The following is a 27,885-nucleotide window of genomic DNA, read 5'->3' on the forward strand; positions in this document are numbered from 1 at the left end:
TTCATTTTATTTACTTTTTATTTATTTATTAATTTATTTACAAGGTACATTGGGTTTGTGAGGATGCATAGTTTTTACAATCTTGTAAAGCCACTAATACGCTCAGCGTTTCGGGCAGGTCCTTAGTCTAGCAGATAATTTTAAGTAGGTAAATTCTAGCAGAATTTATTTATTATGCACCTCAAAACCCATCTGGAGGGTTGTATTGGACCCAACACCCATCCTGTGGGTGGTAGTGGACTCCATACCCATCCTGTGGGTGGTAGTAGACCCCATACCCATCCTGTGGGTGGTAGTGGACCCCACACCCATCCCGTGGGTGGTGGTGGACCCCACACCCATCCCGTGGGTGGTGGTGGACCCCACACCCATCCCGTGGGTGGTGGTGGACCCCACACCCATCCCGTGGGTGGTGGTGGACCCCACACCCATCCCGTGGGTGGTGGTAGACCCCACACCCATCCTGTGGGTGGTAGTGAACCCCATTCTGTTCTCTTTGACCAGTCAATATATATTTATAATTATTACATATTAAACATGATACATCACGAGCTTTAGAAATTATAAATTCTTTATTGTAATTATATTGAAAGTAATTAAAAATAAAACGTTAAATATAGTCTTTAAAAATGAACTTGGAGCTGCGCGTATACAAGTTAATTGATGCTCAACAAATATATGAAAGGCCCAAAGTGCAGGATCGCTTCGTATAGAAATATAAGAAAGTTTCAACAAATACTGGAGAGAAAGCTGTTGGTTTTGATGAGGATGAGAGCGGTGTTGGTCACACTTCAGGAGGCAACCCTTGGACATCAATAGTTCTGGCGCTGCTTCTGGTCTAGATCACCCGCTGGACCTGCTGACCAATGTCATCCTGCACTATGTTGTTGTTATAGATTCAGCTACTCGGAACAAGTTCCAAGTAGCACGGGCTATGGTGAGCCTGTAACTTACCTGGCACAGGAGCGGGGCAAGTAGCACGGGCTATGGAGAGCCCGTAGTGGACTTCCTGTCCTGCACTAAACTGCCAGTGTATATATCCGTGATAATCCAGGTACACCCCTCGGTGTACACAAACCTTATGACAGGAATCACCCCGCCTCTGATCAAGCCGCAGCGCTCTAACACCTCACCAGTCTCCACCACCCTACACCTTTACTCTTTAAGTAAACCTGTCCCGACCCAACCTAACCTCACCTTGTTTTCTCCTATCCCGCCATTCTCCTGAACATGTGCCACTCTACTGGGCACGTGTCACTCTCCTATGCACATGCGATTTGTCAAGAGTTCATTTATTTATATATCAAAGAAAACGGAATAACCTCGAGGGGGCACTTACCAGAACACTCAGTGAGCCGGTGACTGGTAATTGGCAGGAACACTAGTTTGGGGAAGGGAGGTGGTAGCTAGTGTGGGGGAATGGTGTCTGGCCAGAACACTGAGAGTGGGAGAAGGGGGAACTGGCCAGAACTTCGTCGTGAGAGTGACGAAGGTGCGCAGGAGAAAAAGTACAATGATAAGAGTGAGAGTTTTGGCAAGTCAGGAAGCAAGAGGATAACCGACTGAGCTTTCCGAAGAAATGGCAGGACGAAGATCGACACCGAGTTTGTGAACCTTGGTGTTCCTCTTTCCACTGTCTTTCCATTACATGACTTGATAATGGTCCAAGACGGACCGAAACGTCATAGTTTCTTCATTTTCAGTTGTGGGTTGGATATCAACGCTTCAGCCACGTTATTGTGACTCACCGTCTGCATAATACATAAGTTATGCATATTATTAGATACCTAAGGTAGCTGTGTAACATGGCAGCGTCTTCATTACTTACAACGACACAATCACGCCACAATCTTCCACAGTGGCCTCACGCGGATCACTGAGTGCAGCAGCCGACACCAACACATCCAAACCTTCCCTCACTTTCCCAAAACTCAGATAATCTTTACATCCCGGAAGATCTTTCGTGTAGATGAGAAACTGGCTGCTTTTGTCTGAGTGATTGTGACCGGACAGTAGACCTGCAGTCAGTGGTCTTGCAAGTCCTGGAGCGGACGGAATACCCGCCAACAGCGCAGCACCACCACTGCCGTCATTATTCTCATAGTCTCCGCCAAGGAGGAATTCTCCTGGGTGGCCCTTGTTACCAACACTGAGAAGCTTAGTGTTGACGTAAGAAAAGCCTCCTTCTCCTGTGCACAGCATGAGGAACTGCTGGCCACGTCCGGAGGTCACGTCCACCTTCATATACACTCGGCCGCGTGTCTTCCCTCCCCAGGCTAGCTCAAGGAACACCTCGACTGTGGACTCTCCTATCATCTGGTGCAAGTGTCTGTACTAAAAGATACAAGCAAGAATGTTAGTATGTGATCCAAGCTTGTAATATGAGTAGTAGTTACTTCACTAACTGTTAATGTGTAGTAATAAATGGGATAAACTATTAATTTGACGTTAAAGGCTCAGGAACTGAACCCCAAACTTCCTTGAGCTAAGCAAGTTACAATCTTGATGAGTCAGTTACATGGTTTAAGATGTACATCAAGAGTGTATGCACAGTTTTCAACTAACACATTATTCATCCAAAGAGGCCCCGACTCAACGAGAGAGTTTTACTTTATTACAGACCTCATCCCATGTTGAGAGTGAGTAGCAGCAAAGTTTCACATAATGTGGTCCTTTGGTCCTGTAGTTGTGTCACATAATGGGCCCCTGTGCTTAGGGACCCACATAATGGGCCCCTGTGCTTAGGGACCCACATAATGGGCCCTGTGCTTAGGGACCCACATAATGGGCCCTGTGCTTAGGGACCCACATAATGGGCCCTGTGCTTAGGGACCCACATAATGGGTCCCTAAGCTAATTTATTTACACGTGTGGTGAGCTGTTACATATAATCTTCATATGTTTATCATACACCTGGCAGCCACCCACTGGACGGCGTTTGTGTATAATGAGTTTTCATGGTGAGAAAGGTGTCCCTGGTGAGTCGTGGCGGCAACTCTGCCATAGCTGGTGGTCAATGTCTAAACCTTTTGTTTAACTTATCTTAATACTAACTGTTTTTATTGACATTAACTCATAACTTCTAAAACAGACTAATATTATAAGTTACAGCTATCATTTTTCATTCTAATTTGATTCTGTGTTGAACTTCGAGCCTATCCACCTCAGGAGGGTCATTAACAACACCGCAATAGCTTACTGACCAACCAGCAAGTATACTTTAGTCCTGAACATAGTCCAGTTATAGTATACTATCTGTATATATAGTATATACGGCGAGAAATGAGGTACTCCATTCGGTGTAAATATCCGTTCTGTCAAGATTTCAGTTTACAATAATTACTGATGAGTAATTACTGATAATTACTGATAATTACAAATCTTTAATCATTCCCGTATAAATATTATACAAACTCAAAAAACTAAAATCATCGGTTATGACATACGGACACAAGTCACTGTTCACTTACTGATATTTTGAAGGAGTCGGCAGGAGGTGGAGGAGGGGGATGGTACCTGAGGACATGGAGGCACAACAGGTGTGGAGGCTGTGTGTGGAGGCAGGAGAGGCTAGCCACGCCGCCTCGCCCGCTCTCCTCCTCAACACCCACCACCAACCCGGCTCTCACTAATGTCTCCAATAGCTGCACAAATAAATAACATGTGAAACATAATTTATAATATTTAAGTATTTCTAAGTTGACCAACAGTAATAATGGATGTGTTAAGCAGTTGTGCGGGATAGCAAGTGGCCGCAGTGTTAGTCTGTTCTCACTCCTAAGTGCAGAGCTCTGCTTGAAGCCTATAGTTACTTCTGGTTAGTTATATATGTGACTCACTTCCGGTTAGTTATACATGTGACTAACTTCTGGTAATTTACACTATACATGTGTTAATGATCACAATTTAACGCATTTTCCTGTATTTAAATTGATAGCCTATAATTTAAATAAGTTATTTTAATATTTGTAAAATCTTGTACAGTTTTACCGTTTAATCTTACTCTTGTAAGACTTGATATATTCACCGCTTCTGAATAATACTAATGTCATGTGTAGGGAATATTATTGTTGTCACTGAGGGAGTAAACATTCTCAAGTCACTTAATAAAAAAAATTTAATAAATAAATAAATTAAGTCCATCCTTGTATATCTTTCTTACTGAGAGTGGTGGTGTCGTCTGCACCAGCTGGTGTGTCACCAAGCCTGACACTACAGTCACCAGTGGTGGTGTCGTCTGCACCAGCTGGTGTGTCACCAAGCCTGACACTACAGTCACCAGTGGTGGTGTCGTCTGCACCAGCTGGTGTGTGTCACCAAGCCTGGCACTACAGTCACCAGTGGTGGTGTCGTCTGCACCAGCTGGTGTCACCAAGCCTGACACTAGTCACCAGTGGTGGTGTCGTCTGCACCAGCTGGTGTGTGTCACCAAGCCTGACACTACAGTCACCAGTGGTGGTGTCGTCTGCACCAGCTGGTGTGTGTCACCAAGCCTGACACTTACAGTCACCAGTGGTGGTGTCGTCTGCACCAGCTGGTGTGTGTCACCAAGCCTGGCACTACAGTCACCAGTGGTGGTGTCGTCTGCACCAGCTGGTGTGTGTCACCAAGCCTGACACTTACAGTCACCAGTGGTGGTGTCGTCTGCACCAGCTGGTGTGTGTCACCAAGCCTGGCACTACAGTCACCAGTCGTGGTGTCGTCTGCACCAGGTGCTGTGTGTCACCAAGCCTGGCACTACAGTCACCAGTGGTGGTGTCGTCAGCAGCACCAGATATTAATAGAACAACCACCAATTTTAAGTTAGAGTAACTCAAGGTTTTAGATGTTGGAACAATATAATTATGCTGGAAACGCTCTGTGTATCAGTAGCTTTATGTAGTGTACATTTACAACCTACGAGTTCTCCGCTTTATCATGCCCCAAATGTATATATGTTTATATAAATATAACATTTTATAATTATGAGTTATTACAACCGCAGCAGCAAAATTTAATCAAATATTATAATCAAGTTTGATATATGAGTAATAATGAGATATAAGGTAGACTGTAAGGCAACTCACAGGTATCTTGGTGGAGTGTGGTGGGACCTGGGAGTGTAGGAGCGGGTGTAGGGTGTAACCTGCCCCGGTGGGTGTGACCTGGGCAGCTAGGCTACACCTCGCCCCCTCCTCCACCACAGCGTACACGGCCCCACTCTCACTAAGCAACTCCTGCAGCTGACCACACAACAACACATTTGGAACCGATTATATTCAATATATTATATTTATTCAGAACCTGCCTACACACTACCTGTATATGATGATAAATATATTTACAAGCTAGTGACTGAACGTGGAATATATTAGCATGAATACTTATAATTTGCCCGAAACGCTATGCGTGTTAGTGACTATAAAAACACCAATGTTATGTTCTCTAACAAACCCAATGTGCTTTTTTGTATATAAATAAATAAACAAATTAATAAATAAATAAATAAATAAAAATATATTTTACAGGATTTCCCACTTTTTCTATACACATTTAATGAAATAAAATCAAAACTTTCTTCATTAACTGCTGTACATTTATAATTGATTTTGTTTGCACACAATTTGTGTACATAACTTTTGAGTCTGAGTACTGGCCAGTAACTTACCGACATGAGGTGGGCCTGGGGGAGGGGTAACGTGAGGCTGTGAGTACTGACCAGTAACTTACCGACATGAGGTGGGCTTGGGGGAGGGGTAACGTGAGGCTGTGAGTACTGGCCAGTAACTTACCGACATGAGGTGGGCTTGGGGGAGGGGTAAGGTGAGTCTGAGTACTGGCCAGTAACTTACCGACATGAGGTGGGCCTGGGGGAGGGGTAACGTGAGGCTGTGAGTACTGACCAGTAACTTACCGACATGAGGTGGGCTTGGGGGAGGGGTAAGGTGAGGCTGAGTACTGGCCAGTAACTTACCGACATGAGGTGGGCTTGGGGGAGGGGTAAGGTGAGGCTGTGAGTACTGGCCAGTAACTTACCGACATGAGGTGGGCTTGGGGGAGGGGTAAGGTGAGGCTGAGTACTGGCCAGTAACTTACCGACATGAGGTGGGCCTGGGGGAGGGGTAAGGTGAGGCTGAGTACTGGCCAGTAACTTACCGACATGAGGTGGGCCTGGGGGAGGGGTAAGGTGAGGCTGAGTACTGGCCAGTAACTTACCGACATGAGGTGGGCCTGGGGGAGGGGTAACGTGAGGCTGTGAGTACTGACCAGTAACTTACCGACATGAGGTGGGCTTGGGGAGAGTGAAGGTGGTGCTGTACAGGACCAAAGATGAAGGTGTTGTCATGGTATGTAAGAGGAAGATACATTTGGTGTTCTCTCTCCACTACAGCGTACACTTCTCTCGTCTTCACAAGGGCTTGCAACAGCTGAAATATAATGTTGAAAATATCTCTAGTATGATTACTTTAATGTATATATTGGCACTACAATATAGAATACTCTCCATACAGAGGTAACCTGTATTATCAGAATTTATATATATACGTAAACAACAAATTAAGGATAAAAATCATCACCACATTATAACTTTAATATAATGTCAACTAGAGGTGAACATCATACAGTAACAGGCGTCACACCATGCAGTAACGGGCGTCACACCACACAGTAACGGGCGTCACACCACAGTAACGGGCGTCACACCACACAGTAACAGGCGTCACACCACAGTAACGGGCGTCACACCACACAGTAACGGGCGTCACACCACAGTAACGGGCGTCACACCACACAGTAACAGGCGTCACACCACACAGTAACAGGCGTCACACCATGCAGTAACGGGCGTCACACCACACAGTAACGGGCGTCACACCACAGTAACGGGCGTCACACCACACAGTAACGGGCGTCACACCACACAGTAACGGGCGTCACACCACACAGTAACGGGCGTCACACCACAGTAACAGGCGTCACACCACACAGTAACGGGCGTCACACCACACAGTAACGGGCGTCACACCACACAGTAACGGGCGTCACACCACAGTAACAGGCGTCACACCACACAGTAACGGGCGTCACACCACACATTAACAGGCGTCACACCACACAGTAACGGGCGTCACACCACAGTAACAGGCGTCACACCACACAGTAACGGGCGTCACACCACACAGTAACGGGCGTCACACCACACAGTAACGGGCGTCACACCACACAGTAACGGGCGTCACACCACACAGTACCAGGCGTCACACCATGCACGTCACCACAGTCGGGGGAACAGGAAGCCTAATACGGGTTATCGAGGTCCCTCTAACCTAGGCCCACTACAGACACCCCCCCCCCCAGGATACAAACACCAACAGTTGACTAACTTCCTGGTACCTATTTACTACTGGATGAACAGAGGCATCAGGTGATATTACAGGACAACACGACAAGTATGACGATAACATTGGACTCGACAAACCGTTCTCTTGATGGCCTGAACGACCTGGCGGAGGTCTTGCTCCTGCAGGCGGGTGGTGGCGTCCCAGGAGACCAGCTGCTGGACGACGCCGCTCATCATCTCCACCTGGAAAGTCACACACACACACTGGAGGACACCTCGGCCAGGTTTCATTGAGCATTTGCATATCCTTTTACGGAACCTGTATATCTTTCATTTAATCATGACTCCATAGTCTGAATATGTTAAACGGTTTATGAGCTGCACCACACCCCTTATACAGTATGAGTGAGTAGGGTATATACCTCCACACCCCTTATAAAGTATGAGACAGTAGGGTATACACCTTCACACCCCTCATAAAGCATGAGAGAGTAGGGCCGTAGAAAGGTTAGTGAAGCTGGAATCTTATGAGGAGGGCAGAGTATAGGGAGGGAGGAGAGGAGCAGCCATTCACTACGGTGTGTTGTATTGAGTGTTACTGTAGTGTAACTGTGTGTAGCTGTGTGTGGGGTAGTTCCTGGTTACTGACACACCAGATCATGTCCATGTTGTGGCATCAGTTGCTGATAGGTTGTGGAGGTGGCTGGAGTGCTGGTGGGGGGGGTACTGTTGGAGCTTCCTATAGATTTCCTCCGACTTCGACCTGTCAGAATTGTTTATTCACGAATGTATATTTGTTAATTAAACAAATAATTAATAACTTACTAAAAATGCACATTGGTATATCAACTAAAGACTCCTGGATATTACCTTCTTTGATTTTGAGACGAGTGTTTCATTTGGAAAATTATCTTCAAAATGCTTTGTCCAGTTGTCAATTGTTTGCTCCACCTGGCGAGCATCTTGGAGGCAATCATTTACTTCCTGCAGAGTGAAGGTGTCATCAATACGCCCCACCAGAGCCTCCAGGTCTTGCTTCGCTCCATAACATTCTTCTCGTTCCTTACATGCTCTGTGTTGCTCCGTCTCGAGGGCGCTCATTGTCTCTCTACAGTGGCTCATCACAGCTTCTTGACTTATTAAATAATTGTGATGTGATTGGACCTGTTCTTCTAGCTCCGAGTCGTAACTGTTTAGTTTAGCTAATGCTGCTTCACATTTAGCAATCTGGGAGCTTATGTTGTTTGTTGCATTAGTTTTCATATCTTCAATAGCCTTTTTGATACTTAAAACTGAACATTTTTCCCTTGGGTGTTCAACAACGGTACATGCTTGACAGATCCATACGTCACATGTGCCGCACTTGAAGAGCAGGTACTGGCCGTGATCGTCACACACTCCTGCACTTAGCTTAGGACAACCGGGTTTGTCAACATGGCAGTCAGGAGCTTGGGCAGGCACAGGGGCTTGGGCAGGGACAGGGACTTGGACAAGGTCTTGGCCATGGGTTTGGGCAGGGGCTGAGTCAGTTTGACCTTCTGAAAACATTTCGTCTATAAGGTAGTTAACATTGAGGTCGGTGGCCGTAGTAAGAGTGTGTTCGCTACGACAGTTGGAACAAGCAACAGTACCATTCTTGTTCTTGATCATGTCAGTGATGCAGGAGGCGCAGAAGGTGTGGCCGCAGGCCAGCACCCGAGCACGATGATCTTGGTCGTCGAAGTCACTGAAGCAGACTTTGCAGTTACAAGCGTCTTGGATATTCTGAAGAGCAAAAAATAATTACAACAATACAATTATTTAAATGTCACAATATGCATCAATAGGTAGATATCATATCAAAATAAGAATCAATAGGTAACTAGTCTTCAGAATTCTAAAGATGATACAAACAGACTTCTAAGATGATAAAACAAGGACATTTAATATCAGAATCAAATAGTTCGAGAATCGATAATAAATAAAAATATTCATTTTCATGATATTCTAAAAAATTTCCAATACGTTAACATTTTCTGATATACTAAAAACCTTCAACAAGAGAGACAAAAAAATCATTTCAGTGTTAAAATTGTACTTCGAGACAACCATTTCTGTCCCGGCGGCCGAGGAATGAACTTTTCTTATCTCTAATATTATATGGCATCTGTATATAATTTGTGCATTTGTGTCCTCTTGTTCTAATGTTCCTGGTTTAACCTTGTTTCTCTGTATAGGGTCAGTTTCCCTTAAAATGTTGTTGAATATGTCATCATTCAGCCCATCTTAATGTTTGGGTAGTACTTATAGTAACCATGACAACCATAGTATATATACCCACCTACACGAAATTAGAAAGTATAAATCTGAACTATTGAGTTGGACAAACCGGAAAACTATTTTTTTACTTGTGTTTCTTTGACAAATTAACCTAACAATCCTAACCTTCCTAGGCCTAATACACGATATCTGAGGCCTTATATAGTACATATGTGTGCTTTACTAGGCCTAGAAACATTTAGGTTTGTGTTTTAGCTTCATTTATTTTAAAATAATTCCTTACAAGTCAGTATACTACTATCTAAAAGATAAGAACGTACGAATTTTGACTATGGGTAAAAAATCTCAAAATCCCCGAAATCATCTCAAGATAACCTCAAGATGGGTTCGGTAAAATGTGGGGCCTTTGTTCCTTACTTTCTCAATATAATCCTGAGTATGAATAATATGTGCTTTCGAGAATTTGCCCAAGTATCCACCTTAATTATTCGCTAGCCAAATAGCTAAGTTCTTTTGAGGTGCTTTTAAGCTAGGAAACGATAGGTCTCAGAGGCCAACAACAACAACAACAGGAAAACAGGTCACAGAGTCACAGCCCCGCTCCTGTGCCAGGTAAGTCCACCACGGGCTCACCATAGCCCGTGCTACTTGGAACGTTTTGTTCAGAGTAGCCCAGTTCCGAGTCTTGAAGCTGAATTTAAAACAGCAAACAACAAGAGGATAGCAGCCTTATCAGACGTTGAGGTATAAGTCTCGTCCTGACCACACACTCAGACCTTGACAAAACACTCAGGAGAGTGTGAAAGACTTGGTGTAAATGCCTTACATAAATTTCACAAATACACAAGTGTGGGCTTTAAAACCTGTTATTATGTCTGTGAGAAGACACTACCATTACTAATTATTATTATTATTATTGTTATTGAACAAATCCATAGGAGCCGTGATGAGGGTTCGAACCTTTGTACTTGCAAATGCAAATTGCAATCCAGATTGCAATTTTTTTACCATGTCATGGCATAGTCGACTAGAGCGTTGCCTGGGACACCCGTCACATAGATTCGAACCCTCGTCACTGCTCCTGTGGATTTGTTCAGTGATATATCACGTTAATGTAATTTCTGTGTATTATTATTATTATTATTATTTGGGACATAATTTATACTGACTGAATGAATATGTATATTCATAAATGTAGTGGCGTTTGGGCTAAAAACTGAGTTGATAAATAGTTAGAAGAGCCTAGCGGACACAGGCGTCCATATGTTGTTACCGCACCTGCCTCACAGTATTATACCACCAAAAGCTGGCAAAAGATCAATTAGAAATATATAAAACCTTATATCTTTGCTCTAATTCGGTAACTAATTATGACACCTTATTAAGAACACAAAAATACCCATAAATTAATCGGATATACGAATAAATTGTTATTAAACATAATAATACATTATCCCTACCATGTATCTTACCATATTGGCCACGTCCTGGGAAGCCAGTCATCAAATGTAGATCGTTTCTCCTGCAAAATAGAAACGTATATATATATATATATATATATATATATATATATATATATATATATATATATATATATATATATATATATATATATATATATATATCAAATACATCTTCAGAAGGTCACCTTCTGAAGATGTATTTAATATACGAAAGTACTTAAGGAAATTTCCCGTTTCATTTTTCCTCCGTGGTCTGACATTGTCACATTCTTAATCACGTGTTTATTTTCGTGATATACACACATATATATATATATATATATATATATATATATATATATATATATATATATATATATATATGCGGAAAATCCACAGAGAAATATGAAATGAGGTGAACGTTTCGGCTTTGTTAAAGCCTTTGTCAACACCAGACTGACTAAGGAGAAGGGAGAAGGGGAAGATATATAGGCCGACACCTGACCACCCCATCCCAAGGGTTGGTCAGGTGTAATTAACCAAAAACAGGTATAGCTTAGCTTAAAATGGTCAAAGAGGATTAAGCGGTCAGAGAATAAGGAAAAAAGATTAAAGAAAAACCTCATGAACACACAATATATGAATATACAATTATAATGAGACATTGTAAGCCTCTCTATCAGAGTTGTTTCTTAAACTGTTGTGCAATATTATAACTTAAAAATGGATCAAGTTTGTACATTCCAGTACTAACATTAAGAAGATTTGGACACTGACTGATTAGAGCAGACTCAATCAAATTCCGTTCCACGAAATCCCCACAATTGGTAATGCTTTTTGCACCATTCCAGTTAATATTGTGATCGCATAAACTCGTATGTAGATACAATGCATTAGACGTTTGGGCAGTTCTAATACTATAAGCATGTTGTGACAACCGCAATTGTAAGGACTTTCCTGTTTGTCCAAGGTACACAGAATCACAATCATTGCAGGGAATCGAATACACACAACCTGCTGTATCAGGGGAGTTTTTTATTAAATTGGATTTGATCGTACTATTAGTGAACACCAAATTTATATTAAGTTTCTTAAAAATCAGAGACAATTTTTCAAGTCCACTCGCATAAGGTACCACCAATGAGTTAATAATTTTTGGTTTCGCCTTAGGGACGTGATTATAAAACGTACGCTTGGCTTGTACAAACGAGAAATCCAAAAACCTCTTAGGATATTGTAAACTCTTCCCAATTTCATATATTTTAGCAATCTCTTCATCAAAAAACTGAGGGCTGCAAACCCTCAAAGCTCGTAGAAACATTCCTGAAAATACTGCCTGTTTAACTTTACTATGATGATTCGAATAAAAATGAACATACGACCCCACGTTGGTAGGTTTCCTATACACATTAAATTTGAACTTTCTAGTGACTCTATGAATCATAATGTCCAAAAACGGAAGAGTACCATTCTCCTCAGTCTCACAAGTGAATTTTATTGAAGGTACCAAAGAATTGAGTTCATTTATATATATATATATTATATATATTTTATATATTCATTTATATATATATATATATTTATATATATATATTGAGTTCATTTATATATATATATATATATATATATATATATATATATATATATATATATATATATATATATATAAACATTTTGATAAATTCTGGATATTTAAGACAATTCATTGTTACGTCTCATTCATAATCTTCTTGTAAATAAGCCAGACATGTGGTTGCCAGAGTCCTGACCCGTGGGATAGGCTGTTGTCTTACAAACATTCAGCTCTGCATTTTCTAACTGCTGTTATTCAGGAATGTATTTGACATTGACAAGCTTGTTAATACGAACAAATTAAAATCATAAAGTTATTATTTAGTAAATTAAATATATTTTTCGTAAGGAGGCAGGTATTTTCTTTCCTGATTCCATGCATGACTATTCATCCTGTGAGATGGCAATATTATATGAACTTACAGCTAGTTTTTGATCTACACTGTGTGATCTTTCATATAGAATAGGGTAGCAGAACATTGCTGTCTGTTCCTAAGCTTAATAAAAAAAAAACATGACATTAATATACTTCCAACAAAGAAATACTGCAACCATGACCTATATTACGAATTCCTTATGCAATGGTGATGACGGAGGACATTGCATGACTTAAACTCATTAAAATGATAGACTCATTAAAATCCTCACGAGATAGCTTTTGTGCGGAATATGACCTGTGAGATTTATATTTATTTAGTTTATATTAATTTATATAGTAATTTATATTTAAAGTTTATTTATATTTTTCGATAGCAAATTGTGTGATGTGTAAAATGGACTGTATGATTTTAAATTATCACAAATAGCTTTCCTTACACAATCTGGGGGGGGGTTATGATTTATTTATATAATCAATATAAATTATTGGTTAGTAGACATTGACTACAGTATTTGACTACATATGTTATTAACTAAAATGGGGAAGCCTTATCTGTACTGTAGTGAACCTGGTCCACCAGTTATGAACATGGAGGATCACACCAAATACTCCTGGTGGCTGAGGCTGGCATCAACACGTTACTGGGGTACTAGGCTACTAGTGTTAATTCTTCTTCCTCTTCATTACACCTGTCAAAGGGCACTTACAATAACAGCAGTAATCATAAATATGACAGCTATAGCAGAGGAAATATTGGTATAATTTATTAGATGAAGTTCAAGGAATATTTACCTTGTTTTGTGTCTCGATTTGTATCCTAACCGGTTTGTCCTCTAGCTACCTAACGTTACTGAAAGATAATTAATGGGTTTCGGCATTAGGACACTTCCCTGGATAGTAGACGTAGTTGTGTTCATAATGGAGCACTTTACAATCCATAACACTGTTGTCCAAGGGAAAAATTATTGGAGCTAAATTTGCCCCAGCGAGACAGGTTAAACTAAAATGGCGACTGACTGTGGTCTCTCGACCTTCCCCCGGACTCATCCAGCGTCTTGTCCAGATGCGTCAAGAAGTGCTCAAAGGGTCTACATTTACTCTATTTTGGTACTGATAATTAAGGTGATTAAATGGAAATGTTATTATGATACAGTCCACAGACTGCTGTATTAAGAATGATCCCCAACATTAGGCTGGTGAATATAATAGCAACGTGGCAATGGTATCCCGTTTTCTACTGGAGGAAATTTCCATTGTGCTCTCGTTTTCTATGAGTTATTAAAGCACTATTTCTAGTGCTTTAGAATTTTCTAGTGTGTGGTTTGATCAACACTTTCTAGTGTTAATTTGTTATTACAAAACAACAGCAATATTATCTGCTTATTGTATTAAATGTTAGTAAATGATGTCAGTTTTTCAGACAGCTTTCAATCTGAGTACATACGGCCCTGTGCTGTAGCTGCCCCTAACCCTACAACAACAACAATGAAATAGTGTTGATATGACAACGCTGGTCAGGATTGTCAAGCACCTTACTGTTCACTTACGAAACATTTACCTTTTTCTTTAATCATAGAGGCTTAGTTAGTTAGCATTTATTAAATAATATATATATGTTCCGAAACGATACGAGGACGTCTATAATAATAAAAACCTTGGGTTGCGAATTTTCGAACCCTCGTTTGATAAATACAAAGCCATCATGATAGAAGAAAGATGTAAAGGTTTCGTAAGTGGTCACGTAAATGCTTGATGAAGCTTGGCCATGGCCTTTAGGTAAATTCTGGTAAAGAGAGTAGTTGTAAGGAGAGAGGAAGGACTACTTGACCTACCTGTACAGGAGGGTGTGTGGCGGAGGTCTGCAGTGATCAACTCTTAACTGATAACTTATCACACCAGTGACCTCATGCAGTGGTGCCAAGCCTCGCGCCCCACCTCCACCACATTCTTTTACTGATAAATATTACTTCAGTAGTTACGTCCTGTGTACACTCTCTACACTGTGCTTAATTTAATTAACTTAATTTGTCAACGTAATTCATAAAGCATTTATATTATTACTGATTAAAACATGTATTGTAATTAAAAAATATTCATACCTAAAAATTATTTTATAAACTGAAAAAATATAACTTTTGTCATTGGTGGGGTTTGATAAGACTGGCAGTATGAAAGTATACAATACCAATACCTAGCTAATGCTAGCAACGAAACTATTATATTACGATTATTAAACTATATTACAAAAAATATTATTTAAATTATTAACATCTATGAAGACATATCAGCTTGAAAACAATATATAAGTGAGCTTATTACTATCTGACAACACTCCACTACTTGTATCGTGTTTCGGCATTATTTTGGTATACTAGTTTACAGATAGTAACGTTCTGACAAGGTTCAATTGGTCAATACCGAGACCAGTTGCGCACCTGCATAGGCGATTCAAGGTCGTTTATGGGGTACGACGCTGACCAAACGACCAATATGAGACCTCACCGTGGAATTGCGTATTTGGGGTACTAATTATTGGATCAAATGGGCATATGGTCAAGGCACCCTAGAACTATCTCTTAAAAAAATAAACGGTGCAAATTGAGCGTTAATTAGTGAATATTGTTATTAATATTTAGAACCTTTTCTTCATAATACAAACGCGCGCATTAGCAACATAGCCACATAATCATAGGTCAATGTTCTTACCTTCAGGAGACGGCTCTTATCCACACTTTACATAAATATTTCTTGCAATGTAAATTAAAGTCCAAAAATAGTATTAAGAACATTATACAGAAAGTAAATTTTAGACCTAAAAAGCAAGATACGGACTGAACATATTTTTAACAAAAGTGAGCACAGATGAAGGTGTGGGCAGATGAAGTTTTGTTTCAGGCACAATAACTTCTGCTTAGGAACAAGTTATGGATAAGTAGCACTGCTGCCGCCTTGTATTATTGAGACAAGTTTCAGGAACAGACTGGATAATTATGTAAATAAGAAAGGGTGGATAAACGAGACCCGTCTAATATTGGCTAATAGCGGGGAAAAGTGTCGAAAAAAAGTGCGGGAAAACAGCTCAGAAAGTGTCCCCTACTAGTTATTTGGGGTTTTCTTATGTCAGGGAACTAGCGTCACACTGATATAAATGAGCATTGCCTAACTGTTCATCAATTAACCAAATAAAGAGCTAAAAAGACAAAGTAATTTTGTGGTTGGACTTGTTTAGGTGGGAATGTGCATGATCACGAGGCTTCAAACACCCACATTCCAAAGATCCAGCCCATCCTCCTGCTTAAATAGTACTGTTCGTGAGAGTGGGTCATTATACATATATTGACGTATTTGACAATCAATAGAATTTGGTACTGTTTACTTTATAGAGTCCAGAAAAAATAAAGCTAAAAAACAAACTTAAATATTCCTAGATCTAGAATAGCACAAACATGAATTATATTAGTCCATATTTGGCCTAGGGTGGCTTACCTACTTATATGGCATTACTAGGATGGCATGATTTATTATGCTGAGCACAGGTCCTGTGCGTGTGGCTGGCGGGTGCCCGGGGCCCTTGAGCGCTGCTGGGACAGTCGGTCAGGTGCCAGCCATGTTGGTTCTGGTCAACACCACGGGAGACCTTCATCTGAAATTAAATTTGTTTTTTTATAATTATACAAAACTTGTAATTTCCAGAGAAGTGATCGTTATGGTATCCAGGTAGTGGCTGGCTGCAGGAATAAAATTCGTCCTCCCTATCTACAATACGATGTGGTGTCATGTGGTTCTCTAAAAGCGATAACCCGGTTATCTATACTCATGGAGATTAAAGTCAAGAATTTTTTGTACCTGTATGATCAAATTACTAACTTACTTAAGCTAGGTGAGGTGAAGTTAAGTTAGTTAGCAATAATTAAAACTTTATAATTTCACAAAAGAAAATATTTAAAAAAATTAATACTTAGAAAAATTCGACTTGTTAGACATTATTACAATTGTTAATTTTCCATTCAGCGTAAATGCCTTTTATAAGGTGCTACATTTCATGTGTATTAAAGAAACCCTTCTCCAATACTACCAATGATTATAGTGCAATGAATGCCAAAGATTGAAAAGCGGCAGTATATATATGACAATTGTCATAATCAAGTTATCAGTAAACTCATCAAGATAATACCAGACGAGGCCCGCCAGAGCCCAGTATCAGCTGTGCTAGGCTGCCCTCCTACAGTGTCCAGACATGAAGTTGTTTATGGTGTTAGTAGTGGGGTTGGGGGCCGCCACTCTCGTCACGACAACACAACAACAGCAGCAACGTGGTAAGTCATTTTGTAGTATGTGATGAGAATATACTTAAGGAATATACAAGGGTTACTAATTACAGGATTAGGGGATGTCTTCGCAAGGTAAATCCTGTGATGGAACTTGCTGAAAGACCGCATTCAAAATAGTTTCTTCATCTTAGGTTATTATCCTGAGAGATTCAAGATAAATAAATAACAGACGAGACAGTGGACTGTTATGTGTTTGGCTGTTGGTACAGTACTCACCTAGTTGTGTTTGCGGGGGTTGAGCTCTGGCTCTTTGGTCCCGCCTCTCAACTGTCAATCAACTGGTGACACACACAGCCTAACACACACATAGTTTGTGTTAGGTAGTGAAGCTTAATACACGCTAATCTATTAAATTATATTGATTATGTTATATTGATGATCTACTAAATTATACTGATCAAGATACGCTTGGGTGTGAAAATATACAAGACTTAAGTAAGGGTTCTTACACTGAAAAATATACAGTACTAAGTTTAATACTTTAGTAGAAGCTGTCATACAGCCTCTACTACATATTATACTAATACTAATACTAATACTAATACTAATAATAATAATAATAATAATAATTATTATTATTATTATCATCATCATTAAACTTCTACCGTGGTTGCTACACTTCCAACCCGTCCTCTTAAAAATAACGTCGCTTTTCGCCCGTATGCGCGCTATGGCCAAAAATGGACGTAATTTTAAATGAAATCGGCTCACGAAAGTGATGTACTGTCCCGTTTTCTGTTTGAGTCTTCCGATTTACTCGGTTAGGTTAGGAAAGAAAACTTTCAATTAACGGTTTTCATGACGTTTAGAAACTTTAGGAGAACTCTACAAGTTAAGAAACAGGGTAAAGGATTCGGTAAGTAGGATGAGAGAGAGGCTGGTATATGTACAATGATTTACTTGATCAAATACTCTTTGTTGCATAATGAATATGTGTTAGTTGAATAAATAACCTTTAAAGATTTTGATATACAGTATAGGTAGATAAATGTTTAGAATTATATGTAAATGAATCAGCACATCCTCCTAAAATGAAAGTACTTTTAGTAACTATGTGATCGACAGGACAAATATGTTGTGATGGATCAGCAGAAAGTAGACTTTCGTAACATTGAATTTGGACAAACCTGAAAAGTTTTTCTATTTATGTTGGTAATAAAATCTAACGTAACTCTCAGACGTCTAATACACGCTATATGAGGCCTAATATAGTACATATATGTCCTATACTAAGCATAGGGGTAATTAAGTTTGGCTTTTAGCTTTATTTTATCCGGACTCAATAAAAAAAAGTACAAGAAATGGCTTATTGGGGGTACATTACTGTATATGGGTTCGATCTACCACATATAGTTGCGAAAAGTACTATACAAATAGGAGGATGGGTTGAAATTAATGCACTTTCAGCAACACCAATGCAATTCCTTATTATATCTCTATCCGTCAAGTTTCAAGGCGTCATCCAAGCCTGTGTACTATAGTGTACAACAATGTTTGTAAACAATTTCAGTTTAACAAAGCAAAATGCTTTTTTAATCCAACATTAAACACATGGAACAGCTTTTCAATTCACTCAGCTGGACGGATGACATCACGTCCAAGTGTTTACTAGGCTTCAATGCGCAGTGATGCCGTAATGAACTAAACTAATGTCATATTACTTGATGTTGAATCACATAGTGAAATATTTAATTCAGCAGCGAAGATATACAGTGTGGTACTTTATATAGATTTAATGATAAATAAATGGCGATTTATACATAGCGAACGTTTTAACTTAAAGTACTGTATTAGTCGTTGTTTATCCACTGATAATAAGCTTATGGTTACTCCAGGTGCTAAGGATGGCGTCGGTCAACCAGTAAAAACATCAAAACAACAGATGGCTCTCACCAAGAAGTTGGCAGTTCTTCGACAGCAATCGAAGGGGCAAGTAAGCCAAAATGGTAAACATGTAGATGCATCAGGAAACGCAGGGCTACTAGCCGCACGCAAGCCACCCTTAGCTGAGGCAAAGCGTACTCCTCCGGGGACACAGCTACAACCAGAAACTCACGAAAATCGAAAGCTGGAGCCAACAGCTGTTGAATCAGACCACGAAACGACATCAGCTGACTTTCAACAAAACTCTCCACCAGCGCCCAATAAACCTCAACAAAACCCTCCGCCAGTACCCAATAAACTTCAACAATATATTCCACCAGCGCCCAGTAAACCTCAACAAAACCCTCTATCACCACCACCACCACCTAATAAGCCACAACAAACCCTTCCACCACCACCCAATAAACCTCAACAAACCCCTCCAACACCCAATAAACCCCAACAAACCCCTCCACCACTCAATAAACCACAACAAACCCCTCCACCACCACCCAATAAACCTGAACAATCTCTTCCACCAGCACCCAATAAACCTCAAACCCCTCCACCACCCAATAAACCCCAACAAACCCCTCCACCACTCAATAAACCACAACAAACCCCTCCACCACCACCCAATAAACCTGAACAATCTCTTCCACCAGCACCCAATAAACCTCAAACCCCTCCACCACCCAATAAACCTCAACAAACCCCTCCACCACCCAATAAACCACAACAAACCCCGCCACCACCACCCAATAAACCACAACAAACCCCGCCACCACCACCCAATAAACCTCAACAAACCCCGCCACCACCACCCAATAAACCACAACAAACCCCGCCACCACCACCCAATAAACCTCAACAAACCCCGCCACCACCACCCAATAAACCACAACAAACCCCGCCACCACCCAATAAACCACAACAAAACCCTCCACCACCCAGTAAACCTCAACAAAACCCTCCACCACCCAATAAACCACAACAAACCCCTCCACCACCCAATAAACCACAACAAAACCCTCCACCACCCAATAAACCTCAACAAAACCCTCCACCACCCAATAAACCACAACAAAACCCTCCACCACCCAATAAACCTCAACAAAACCCTCCACCACCCAATAAACCACAACAAAACCCTCCACCACTCAATAAACCTCAACAAACCCCTCCACCACCCAATAAACCACAACAAAACCCTCCACCACCCAATAAACCACAACAAAACCCTCCACCACCCAATAAACCACAACAAACCCCTCCACCACCCAATAAACCTCAACAAACCCCTCCACCACCCAATAAACCACAACAAAACCCTCCACCACCCAATAAACCTCAACAAAACCCTCCACCACCCAATAAACCACAACAAAACCCTCCACCACTCAATAAACCTCAACAAACCCCTCCACCACCCAATAAACCACAACAAAACCCTCCACCACCCAATAAACCACAACAAAACCCTCCACCACCCAATAAACCACAACAAACCCCTCCACCACCCAATAAACCTCAACAAACCCCTCCACCACCCAATAAACCACAACAAAACCCTCCACCACCACCCAATAAACCTCAGCCAGAAGCTGTCCAAGAAACAAATCCTAAATCTAAACCACGTCCCCAAACATCTCTAAAGCCCAAAGGAAAAACAGCTTCAGAATCTCCTCAAAGATCAAAACAAAATCTTGCTGAAAACGTAATGCAAAAGCCTGCTAACAAAGCAAAACAAAAACCAATAGAAAAAAACAACCATAAGCTTGCTGGAAGAACGGAGCAAAATCCAGCTACAAAAACAATCCCCAAACCTGCTAATAAATCAGGTGTGGAGAAGGCAGAACATGCTAAGCAACGGCCTGCACCAAATATCAAAGTCCCTCCCGTGGCTCTTGTGCCCAGGTCGAGCAGCGCGCCCCAGATCTCCCCAGGTGCTGGAGCCAAGGTGGAGGACGAGTCCCAGATCTCCCCAGGAGCCAAGGTGAAGGAGGGCCCGAGCCGCCAGCGTGACATTCTCCACCCTACACCCACGACCTATTACCAGGAACAAGCTAAGTAAATATTATGTGCCAAAGTCATGATATGTTTAAATAAATGATAAACGGGGGGTGGGTAGTATAGTGGCTACTTTCTCCTTGCACAATGTATAGTGGCTACGTTCTCCTTGCACAATATATAGCATTTACTAACAGTAATTAGTAGGTATTTACTAGCAGTAATTAGTAGGTATTTACTAGCATTATGTAGGTTCACTCACCAGTAAGTAGGTTCACCTAGCAGCAAGTAGTTTGAAATTAGAAATTAAACGAAACTAAGTAACAGGTGACGCCAAAGAAAGTCGTCGATCTAAGCGACAATTTTGTGGAGCGACTTATCCAAGACACATTGTTGATTGGAACCAGTTGGTTTGTTTTAGTATTGAGACAGGTATTTTCTCCCTGATTCCATATATGGCTAACCATCCTGTGAGATGGGAATATTAGATGAACTTATAGCTAGTTTCTTTATCTACACTGTGTAATCTTTCATATAGAATAGGGTAGCAGCACATTGCTGTCTATACCTAAGCTTGTCAAAGAAAAAAAGAAAAAGTTGCCTGGAGAGAGTTTGGTGGCATATCAGCCTCCTGTACACACGTCCCACTTCTCTGCTCAAATTGTCGCAAATTGAATTAATGATATTAACTAGAAGAATGCATATTCACAATAATATTTTAGCATAAATAGCCATAAAACATTTAAGATTTATTTAAAAATGTGTCTGGAAGTGAAATCAACTCCATAGTAAATGGTTTTGTTATGTAGATGCTGTAAGGTACAAGATTAAAAGTTGTACCCTAAAGCATCGCTAACAACACCCACTCTTACTTTTTAATAAATAATGGTAGTGCAGGGGTCTATATAGTAATAGTCACCAGTTCTAACTACATGGGACAAGAAATACACCTTTGGGTACAATTTCACAAAAAAGGATTTTATTTAACAAATACCAGATTTCCTCACACTTCTTAGAACAGGGGGGGGGGTGTACTAGGTTCCACCACAGGATTGATACAGACAAAAAAAGGAGGAGGAAGGGTCCTTCTTCCTCTACAGCCTGGGACTTAAGGTCATTACTCTATTCCACTCCTCATAGGTCACTACAAAGGGCCTGGGTTTACAAATGAATATACAAAATAAATGTGGATAATCTCCCCATGTGACACACAGCTGACCACATACACCTGAATAAACAACACACCACTCTCCCTACACACAGGGTTCCAAAAATCATTATTTCCACAAATTCATATCCCTAACTCATAAAGAAAAGGGGAAGCACCGCTATAAACATCTATAATACTGCACTTACCGTATTTGTTGGAGACTATCCACAACACTGGTGTGGTTGTCATTGCCTCCCTCTCCCAAGTGACTGATAGGGGCTTGCACATGTCCCTGCCTGCCTGGTTCCAATAATGTCCCCTCCCTATACATGTCACACATTTCCCAATACTTCATTTATATGTCTTATAATGTTCCAGGCTGTTTTTCTACATTTAACACTGTTGTTTAGCTATATTTTCTTGCATTGAATCTGCTTTTTCTTAACCATTTTATCCATTTTGTTTACATTTTTTTATTTAGGAGATTACATTTTCCTGTTGAGATGATGATCTGTGCATCTGAAAGGGGTCAGAGTTCCAGACTGTTTTTTCAACATTTAACACTGCTATTTCTTCTTACACAATGGTCTCTTTCAATAGTACTGCGATTTTTCCCTACACAAGGGTCTCTCTCTTACATAATACACTGCTATTTCTCCATATACAAGGGGTCTCTCAATAGCACTGCTATTTCTCCCTACACAAGGGTCTCTCTCTTACAATGCTGATGCTATTTGCTAGTATTCGTTCGCTACTTAAACTACTATGTAGATCTATGGTGCAGCCTCCACCCAGGCTGCAAGGCAAACCGCCCTTCCGTTGTTGTTTGGGAGGTCCGTTGGAATCATGATCATTGAAAAGCCCTTCCGTTATTCTCCTATACCTTACTATTCCACTGCGCCTCCTTTTGGACAACTAATTGGCAACTTCTTTTTTATTCTTCAAGCCTAAACTCATTCACGAAGTTGGTTCTCATTTACATTTATCCTCCAGTTATTCAACGTTATGTTTCACCATACGATTTATGTTTCCTACTACTTATCTTTGTAATGTTAAATTCAATAATTAAATAATTATGTGAATCATTTGGACAACTATTTGTTTCAACGTTATCTCTACTATATGATTAATTATTTAATTATGGAAATCATTTGGATAACCAATTGCATCAACGTTACATAACGTTATGTAATGTTAAACTATAATTAATCAATTTATTTAAAAACACATTCCGGATTTTACTCATACCACTGAAAAAACTAGACTAAATACAGTCTTTCCCCCTAGGATGGCGGAACCCACATCCAGGTGGGACGTGTCCACGCACACCAAGGTCGGCCTGGTGTCCCTCGCTATCATCACCCTCGCCATTACAGCTACCATCATTGGTGTCTGGTACAGGAAGATCAGGTAACTACTTACTCTCTGAACAGTTAATTTAATGTTGTGTTAATCACTTTTCGAAGAGCCTCTTCACTAGAGCCAATGAATGTAGCACCATTGTCGTTTTCCAAGATGTCGACACGTCCCGCCGAGAATGTCAAGTGCTTCACTCCGGGTGTAATGATGGATCTCCCAGAATCAAACTTTGATCTTGTAGATTATTATGGTACAATAAGGCGAGTGCAAAGAGCGCAGAAGTTCAACTGCTAATGCCTCAATGATCCTAATTTGGGATGGGAGAACATTGTGTTGTCGACTTGCACTCTTCTCGTGCCTTTATCCCTTCGTGAGTTTTTGGCTGCCTAGGCCTAGTCTATATATATTTTAGCAGTAATTTGTTGTGTTTATTATGTCTCGAGGTGTGTCCTTTGAGAACCATAAACTGTCGTCCTTTTTGGTTATTTGCTAGGTTAAGGAAAACGTTTATTATAAAGATTTATAATATCTATTAAGAACAGAGAACTATTATTATTTTTAAGGATAATTGATCTTTGTAAATAATTTATCTGCAATATTACTCCTTAATTAAACTACATTTACACTATTTGAGGTTATTCTTAACGATTCAATTATTGTTCCAGGGCAAAACTTAATGTACCATATTTCTTGGTTTACAAATACAGTATAAACAAAATGAATCACAGTGTGCACCAGATACACTTCCCGGTCAAGAAGCCTCCTTGAATAGTTATGAAAGTCTTTGTTGCGCTATTTGAATTAGGAAATAAACATTTTGTTAATACATAATTTCTAGGTATAACAAGGTAAAGAATTTGTCCACATTGAATTATAATATAGTGATGAAATGCCACTGTTTAATAAATTTGTATCTTAATTGTAACACAGATTTTTCATGATGAGGCTTCTCTGCACACATGGGCGGCTTAACTAGGCTAGAATATATCACACAGGATTTAAACGACCGGTCATGAATGCTGCCACAATACATTTTAGATTCTTTTACATATTGAACCTCATGGTTCGTACTTTATTGTTCATGTTGCAACACAATGTTATGTATGTTAACCTAATGTAACTTTTCCGGCAGCTTGCATCACCAGCGGTATGGGGGTCATATTCTCCTGGCTAACGATGACGAAGAGTTCGGCATCTTTAACCGCTACACCTACAACTCTCCAGACCTCGACACTTACGACTCCTGGAAGGACCACTCCTACTAACCCCTGGATGTTTACACGACTCCTGGAAGGACCACTCCTACTATCCCCTGGATGTTTATACGACTCCTGGAAGGACCACTCCTACTATCCCCTGGATGTTTACACGACTCCTGGAAGGACCATTCATACTAGCCCCTGGATGTTTACACGACTCCTGGAAGGACCACTCCTACTAACCCCTGGATGTTTACACAACAACTCAAGGAGGATCGTTCCTATACTAATTCCTGGATGACTAATCCAACTCATCCATGGAATGGTTACCACACTGGCCTTGTCCAGAGTTCGATTCTCATTAGTAAAGCAGAAATATTTTCAACTTCCGTTTAAGCTACTTTTCTGAATATAACCAAAGAAAAGGGCTTAAATCATAAGAGCAGGTTAGGCCTCCAGTGAGCCATTAACATGTAGATACCCTCTCTACAATTAGTAAAATGACTGTAAAACGTGTATGTCACTAATTCACCAAAACCTAGAAAACAAATTGCATGCTAACAAAATTCGCTTTGTCGTCAAAAGAGAAATTTTACAGAATATATTCAGCATCATTTATCTGTCATCTCTAAATATTTTACAGCATCATGTGATGTAGTGGTTATCGTGCTATTACACTCGTCCTACAATATATGCAAAAAAGACCCAACAGTATTTGGAAACCTTGTTTTAAGTCGATTAGCAGATCACTTTTGGAAAAATAAGTAGAGTAAAGTTTAAGATGAACCATGGAAGAGAGAGCTCTTGGCCTGCAAACACTTAGCTAGTCCCGTTCCGCGGGCTCAGTGTGCGCAGCGCAACGGGGGCTTATATAAAGGGGGGAGGAGAGGTTATGCATGCCCACGGGAGACCTCTCGTCACGCAGGGTGCAGTTGCACCTCCACAGATCTCCAGTATCAGCTAATGATACTGGTAATGGCTCAAAAGAGTTACCACTTACGGGTTATTCATGCCCGTGCCACCTTTTGGGTGGCTTAATCTTCATCAATCAATCGGTCATGCGCTCTCTCCTGCTCCTGATACGCACCGCTTCGGAAGTTAAAAAAGACCCACCCTCCTCCCCTTCCTGGGTGCAGTCAGCTAAAACTATGAAACAGTACTATGTCTAGCGCCCTTTGCTGATGGTCTAAAAGGCTGGTGCAGCGCCGGCCCCTAAGTGTTCCGCTGTCCGCAGCTACTTACCCTGACTTGTAGGAGTAATGTTAACCTTGCCCTTTATGTGTATTCTGCATTTACTGGTTAATTTACGAATTTACGTTATGTATTGGAATGGGGCATTATTATCTGTCACGTGTTAGGCCAATATATGCTACTCTAAATGCCCTGATTCTCAAGGAAAAATATGTTAGACATTTGCCTTACTTTACTCATAGATAATAAGTACTCGGTGTTCTGCAGATCTTGATTTAGTTAGTTCCCGGCTATAAGCATATGTATTAATGTTATTAAGTTGCAGTTATAGTACTCAAAGTTATACATGTCCATGTTACACAGTTGTAAAATATACAAGTTATAGCCGCTTCATTAACAGGGTCTGCAGAAAATATTTACTTGTTCTACTAATAAATAAATAGGCCCCCATGCTGTTGGTGTCTTTTTCCTCCCTGATCAGAAAATCTATTTCTGGTGTGGTGATAATGGGTCCTATTACATCTGTCCAGGGAGAGTTTCAGAGCAGGATTTGCATTTAAGAACAGGGTTTTGTAAATGTAGTTGACACAAGAGAATTTGTGGAGTGAGATTATGTTTAGCATGTTTAGGGAGTTAAACAAGGGGGCTGTGTGTTGTCTGAAAGCAGAATTTGTTATTATTCTGATAGCAGATTTTTGCTGGGTGATGATGGACTTGAGGTGGTTTTCAGTGGTTGAACCCCATGCACAGATACCATAATTAAGATAGGGATAGATTAGTGCATAATATAGAGAGATGAGAGCAGAGTTAGGTACATAATATCTGATTTTGGAGAGTATACCAACTGTTTTAGAGACTTTCTTAGTTATGTAGTTTAAGCTTAGTTTAAGCAGTCTTAAGTAGTTAAGACTGCTTAGTTTAAGCAGTTTCCGTGGTGTAGTGGTAAGACACTCGCCTGGCGTTCCGCGAGCGCTATGTCATGGGTTCGTATCCTGGCCGGGGAGGATTTACTGGGCGCAATTCCTTAACTGTAGCCTCTGTTTAACGCAACAGTAAAATGTGTACTTGGATGAAAAAACGATTCTTCGCGGCAGGGGATCGTATTCCAGGGACTTGCCCGAAACGCTACGCGTACTAGTGGCTGTACAAGAATGTAACAACTCTTGTATATATCTCAAAAAAAAAAAAAAAAAAAAAAAAAAAAAAAAAAAAAAATGTGTTGTATGTGGGTACTGAAGTTGAGTCTCTTGTCTAGGAATAGGCCAAGAAACTTTCCATCATTTTTATTGCTAATGTATACATTGTCTATCTGAAGCTGAATTGCATTTGTAGATTTGCTTCCAAATAAGATGTAGTAGGTCTTTTCTATGATAAGTGTTAGTTTGTTGGTTGACATCCATAAGTGGACTATCAAACTGATCCTTAATTAGATTAAGGACCTGCCCGAAACGCTATGCGTGTTAGTAGCTTTATAAGAAAGTAAAACATCAATGCTATATGCTCTCATAAACCCAATGTACCTTCTTGTATATATATTTATAAATAAATAAATAAATAAATAGTTCCCGCCGCTGTGAGGCTGCGGAATAAACCCATGTGGGATTCACCAAAGAAAACGTTTTCGCAGATATTCGGTTACTGATCTAAATATAATATTGGCTCGTCTAGTGTGCATAAGTATAATAATGGCAGAAAAGATGAACATAATAGTAATTATTACAATGCTTATAATAACTAAATTTTATTAAAACAATAGTGTGATATGACAGACACGGAACATCGGTTTTAACCTCAACAAGCCACAGTATT

General features: G+C 40.4%; 2 protein-coding genes across 10 annotated transcripts; one reads left to right on the forward strand and one right to left on the reverse strand.

Moving 5' to 3' along the window:
* Window positions 1–23,580, reverse strand: LOC123773400 (E3 ubiquitin-protein ligase TRIM65). Of its 8 annotated transcripts, none has more exons than XM_069317961.1 (10): window positions 22,534–23,580; window positions 16,460–16,616; window positions 14,806–14,926; window positions 11,041–11,102; window positions 8,192–9,085; window positions 7,460–7,564; window positions 6,258–6,407; window positions 5,067–5,222; window positions 3,471–3,644; window positions 1–856 (listed from the first exon to the last, which is right to left on the reverse strand). In XM_069317961.1, exons 4-10 carry the CDS (start codon window positions 11,053–11,055, stop codon window positions 839–841), a joined length of 1,512 nt encoding a protein of 503 aa, XP_069174062.1. In that variant the 5' UTR covers window positions 11,056–11,102; window positions 14,806–14,926; window positions 16,460–16,616; window positions 22,534–23,580; the 3' UTR covers window positions 1–838. The 8 variants fall into 8 exon arrangements, with proteins under 8 accessions (XP_069174062.1, XP_045623095.2, XP_045623097.2 ...); XM_045767139.2 differs by having other exon boundaries at window positions 1–2,334; window positions 22,534–23,578; XM_045767141.2 differs by having other exon boundaries at window positions 1–2,334; window positions 11,053–11,102; window positions 22,534–23,577.
* LOC123773246 (basic proline-rich protein) lies at window positions 17,131–26,527 on the forward strand. Of its 2 annotated transcripts, none has more exons than XM_045766861.2 (4): window positions 17,131–17,289; window positions 19,140–21,237; window positions 23,615–23,737; window positions 24,819–26,527. In XM_045766861.2, the coding sequence occupies exons 1-4, from the start codon at window positions 17,211–17,213 to the stop codon at window positions 24,949–24,951; spliced, it is 2,433 nt and encodes an 810-aa protein (XP_045622817.2). In that variant the 5' UTR covers window positions 17,131–17,210; the 3' UTR covers window positions 24,952–26,527. The 2 variants fall into 2 exon arrangements, with proteins under 2 accessions (XP_045622817.2, XP_069174059.1); XM_069317958.1 differs by having other exon boundaries at window positions 17,134–17,286.
* Window positions 26,528–27,885: the final 1,358 nt, after the last annotated feature.

The sequence above is a fragment of the Procambarus clarkii genome, chromosome 89 (assembly GCF_040958095.1).
Source record: "Procambarus clarkii isolate CNS0578487 chromosome 89, FALCON_Pclarkii_2.0, whole genome shotgun sequence".
Classification (NCBI taxonomy): domain Eukaryota; kingdom Metazoa; phylum Arthropoda; class Malacostraca; order Decapoda; family Cambaridae; genus Procambarus; species Procambarus clarkii.